Genomic DNA, 4,817 nt, shown 5'->3' on the forward strand with positions numbered 1-4,817 from the left:
AAACCAAACGACCTCGTGCATCATTATTAGAAAACGAAATTATCTGGTACTGGTAACCATGTGCCGGGGGGCTGGGCCGAAGAATCCCGCCAAACCATCTGAAATCGACTTCACACCATACTCGGATCTGAAGTCCGGTGTTATGGCAATTTCGAAAAAAAAAAGGTGATATGCCTCTAATGAAATTTTTGTTGTCGGAAAAATGTACTAGACGATTATTGTTTTCTATATATGATGATAAATTTTGATTTTGGATGATAAATTTGAGCGGTTGTTTAGGTCTAAAGGAGCACAGATCATAAATCTGACACGATAAATTTGAGTCACTCAGCCTCGCTGGGCTTGTTCCAGTTTCGGGTCTGGGGTATATTCCGCAATCCGCATTTTCAGGCCAGGCTGCAGGAATCTTCTCTTCAGATTCTTCTTGGCTCCTGACCACCACAGAGTCACAGACACCACCAGACTCCGAAGAAAATCCGTGCCGCCGCGACCTCGTACGGACAAACACTCAGAAGTCAGACCTCAGCAATGGCGCAACAAACAGGGGCATTCGCAGATATAAAGTCAGACCTTGTTTACTTCCCTCCAAAATCCCAATTTTAACACTATGCAAAAAGAAGATTCCCCATCACATCAAACTTGCGGTACATGCATGGAGTACTAAATGTAGATGAAATCAAAAACTAATTGCACAGTTTTGTTGTACTTTGCGAGACGAATCTTTTGAGCCTAATTAGTCAATGTTTGGATAATAATTCACAAATACAAACGAAATGCTACAGTTGCGCATTTATGGTAAAATACCAATTTTACCACTCCCAAATTGGGAACTAAACAAGACCTCAGTCTCTGAGAGTGCAGCCCAGCAATGTGCTCAATCCAAAAAAAAAAGAAAAAAAAGAAAATCGCAACAACCATAGCAGTAGCAATGTAACATATTATACGCATAATCGAAAGCTGCATTGTACAATGGTCTGAAACGCACAACAGCCTGACAAAATGCTTGCCAACACACAAATGATAGTTTCAGAGTCCCATGGGGTGAAATAATTTAGAATCCTTACCCTACACATCATCCAACTCAAAACACAATTCTGACAAAATAGTAATCTCTAACACACAGCATAAAACGGTACCAGCAAATAGTCTGACGACTTAACTGATAATGTCTGCCACTGCCTTAACCACCTTGAAGGGACTCACCCTTGCTTTTCCTCCCTTTCGCGGTTCCACTGCTCAATCTTAGCCCTGCGTTCCTCGCTGTTCTCCCTGACCGGGCTTCTTGCACGCCTGGGAGGGGGGCTGCCACCATGCCTGCGCCTCCCTCCATCATCGTACCTTTCATGCCTGCTGCCTCCACCCCCGCGGCCACGGCCACCGCCACCACCACCACGGTAGTCATCATGGCCACGGCCACCGCCACCACCGCCGCGGCGGTAATCATCTCGGTCACGACGCTCCCTCCTGTGAACTGGGCTAGGGCTGCGGCTCCTTCCTCTATGTGGCCTCCTGTAACGCCCAAAGAGCTTTTTCCTCAGATCCCTACCAATCTGCTTCACATGCATGAAATTGCAATATCCGCCACGATTGCAGCTGTTCTCCTCATATTGCCTGCAGGTCGCTTCACGAAAATCAGTCACTGGGGAGAAATCAACAACAATTGGGCGGCCAGAGTAAAAGCGGCCCTGAAGGGCTGTATGAGCTGCAGCTGCCTGGTCTTCCTCCCTGAACTGGACATAGACATTGCCTATCATGTGATCAGCAAGGTTATCGCAGACATTGAGGTTCTCAATCTCACCAAACTTGCTCAGTTCCTCAAAAATATCCTCGTAAAAATCTTCAAAATGCTCCTGCATCTTGCGGGGATCAATTGGCTGGCCTTGAGCATCAACCCCAGGGGTGATCATGTCAGGGCGTTGATACATGTTAACGAGCACAAGAGTTGGTGATATGGTTGGCCTGTTATGGATGCGTGAGCAACGATCCCCATGACGACAAGCCCCAATCTTGAAGTAAAATGGGCAGTTGACTCTATCTTTCTCTGTACCAAATATTGAAGCCAAGTGCTCCGCCATGATTCAAAATAAGTCCAACTGACTTTCCTGCAGAGATAATGTTAGAGATCATTAACCCTCTAAATTGAGAAGAGTGCTCCCCGATACACAAAAGCCTCCAAACTTTAATAAGTATTTAGAGTATTGATGGACAATGTGGTAACACAAGAAATCAATGGCATCTACATGAGATATATTTCATGTGATGCTGTCACCATACATGAAAGGTGACAAAAAAAAACAACATTATGAAAGTAAGTTTAACATTATTCATGAACTGAATTCATTTTACAATATTACCAACACTGCACCCAGTATATTTACCCATTCATTTTGAACACTCAGGCTAACTGCCCCAAAAAAGGAGCAGCTAGTAAGACCTGCAATCCCAAAATATAACTCTATATGGTCCCACGTTCTTGCAAAACTAATTCCAACCGCTTCTTATGACCTACTCTGCACACTAACTCAAATTGTTAATATCAGAATAACAAGAGCATAATAACTTTACAATGGTAACGAAGAATTTAATATTTCTCCTACTGCGGAGCATTAATGAACATCTGTAGCGTGTTACTTAGCCTAAACTCTGCACATCGTTCAAATAGTCAACACCAAAGGCACAACCCCTGCAACTGCAAAAGGAAGATATACTGGTAGTCTCCCACACTAAAGTGTTTATTGTCCCTGTCCCTGCAACTGCAAAGAGACCAACAAGGAAAAAACAAAAAGCAATGCAACTTTTCGCCTTGCACAAGAGCACCTCCTTCTCAGGTAGGCCTTGTTATGTCCGTCCAGCAAAGAATTTTATTTCAGCCATTTTAAAAACCTAATCTGCACACCATTTATAAGATCATTAAAATCTAATCAAATAAAACAACCAGGAAAAGAAATAAAGTATATTACTGCCCAGAATAATGATATAAAAGAAAACAGCACATCCAAAAATATATACTACCTCCGTTTGAACTAATAAGCTTGTTCTAACCATCATATATTTAAAAATGGAGGGAGTATATAATTAAACTGAAGTGCATGGTTGCTTACGATCCTGTGTGCTAAGACATTCTAAAAGGCATAAGGCTGAACCTAGCACATAATCACCAATTACACAGATAAAAAAGTGTTTGCACCATATCTATCACAGACAATCAGCCATAAGCAAGAGCTGCTGATTGCAAGATGCTGGCATAGTTATGAAACAAGCTACGTGATTGCTTCAATGATAAGTTTTAGTCAGCGAAAACATGCAACATTGGTTTTCTGGAAACAATGAAACAGTCCTAACCAAATGCCCAATAATATTCACATCAAAATTTAATTTCCATGCCACTGATTAAGATGGTTTGCCAATCGAAGTAAGGTGCAAGAGAGCCATACAGGCAAATCGGCTAGGTGAAAACAAGTTAATGCCGCAAGGATGAAAGGCACACAGACCACTTAACTGGCAAGATACATAATACATTACACCTTAGCATTAGTTTACAGCAACACATCAAAACTATTTCCCGATAATTGCTTGAAAAAAATTCGAAGTTTTGAAGAATACATGGTCAGATCCAAATATAAATAGCATACATCAGGGTTTGGGGGTTCGATTCCGCACCGCAGGAAGGGAAGGGAATAGGTGGGCGTACCTGTCGGATGTTCGTCGCCGGCGCCCGACGAAGGCCAGATGGTCGGCCGACAAAAGACCTGGCAGTGGCTGCTCGCCTTGTCGTCGCCGCTAGGAAATAAGGCCGAGAGGGTGGAGCGGAGAAAGGGAAAGGAAAGGGAAAATTGGCCGCTGGGAAACGAAAGCCGGAGTCAAGGCGCGGGGACGGGGAGGAGGGGGCTCAGGCGCTCAGCTGCGAGACGCACGCGGGCGCTAGGGAGGAGAGGGAGGGCGGCTCGGCCGGTCGGGGTTGGAGAACACGGACTGCTGCGGCGGCGGCGTCGCTTTTCTGCGGCACCTGAGCGGATCAGAGCGGACTTTATGTGCCGAAGGGTTGGGCTGGACGCCTGGGCCTTGGTTGGGCCGATGTGGGAGAGACCTGCGTAAATCTGGAGAGGAACCAAAAGCCGCCCGGTTCGTACAGAACCGCCCGGTTTGCCGGCTGGTTAAAAACCGTCCGGTTGAACCGGGTTTTTACTGGTCCGAATGCATGGACGGTCTTTTAAACGAATCAAATCGCTAGAGGTCTGGTTCAGTTTTTTATTGGTCGAACCGCCGGTCCAATCTGATCCTAATAACTATGATTCAGTCGATTGGAGTCTAAGTCGGGAGAGGTATCATATGTAAATAGAATGGATCGTCAAAAAGAAAAAAATTGTGGTGGAAAAAAGAAAACCATAAAAAGTATCATACATAAATGGAAACAAGTAAACAAAAGGTTATATAATATATTCATCAATCTATTTACTAATCATTTTATTACATATGAAATTGCATTACAGATTAAGAAAAAGAATTAAAACTCATTTGTACAAACAAGTCAAATATGTAAGGGCATATTGGGCATTTAACATCTTATATCTATAAACGAAAAATAGGAGAGGTCATTCTGCCAAACGTTTTTTAAAATGACTTGGACTCCACTAGAGAGGTCACAACTGGAGCTGTTTTAGCCACAGTCAGAAGCTTGCCAAACTAGCCCTAGGTGTCTTCCAGCAAAGATGTATTTTTTTGAGTGGTTCATGGCTAGACTTACAAGCCGTCTCAGCTTGGCTTGTTAATAAAATAAGAAAAGAAAACTACCTCAGCTCATATTGTTAGCAGCTCTA

General features: G+C 43.6%; 1 protein-coding gene across 3 annotated transcripts; it reads right to left on the reverse strand.

The window, feature by feature from the left end:
- Window positions 1–917: 917 nt before the first annotated feature.
- LOC117857578 (splicing factor U2af small subunit B) lies at window positions 918–4,010 on the reverse strand. 3 transcript variants are annotated; one of them, XM_034740317.2, is made up of 3 exons: window positions 3,692–4,010; window positions 2,818–2,888; window positions 918–2,102 (listed from the first exon to the last, which is right to left on the reverse strand). In XM_034740317.2, exon 3 carries the CDS (start codon window positions 2,073–2,075, stop codon window positions 1,200–1,202), a length of 876 nt encoding a protein of 291 aa, XP_034596208.1. In that variant the 5' UTR covers window positions 2,076–2,102; window positions 2,818–2,888; window positions 3,692–4,010; the 3' UTR covers window positions 918–1,199. The 3 variants fall into 3 exon arrangements, with proteins under 3 accessions (XP_034596208.1, XP_034596207.1, XP_034596209.1); XM_034740316.2 differs by having other exon boundaries at window positions 2,379–2,888; XM_034740318.2 differs by lacking the exon at window positions 2,818–2,888 and having other exon boundaries at window positions 3,692–4,009.
- Window positions 4,011–4,817: the final 807 nt, after the last annotated feature.

Source organism: Setaria viridis, chromosome 5 (genome assembly GCF_005286985.2).
Source record: "Setaria viridis chromosome 5, Setaria_viridis_v4.0, whole genome shotgun sequence".
NCBI lineage: Eukaryota > Viridiplantae > Streptophyta > Magnoliopsida > Poales > Poaceae > Setaria > Setaria viridis.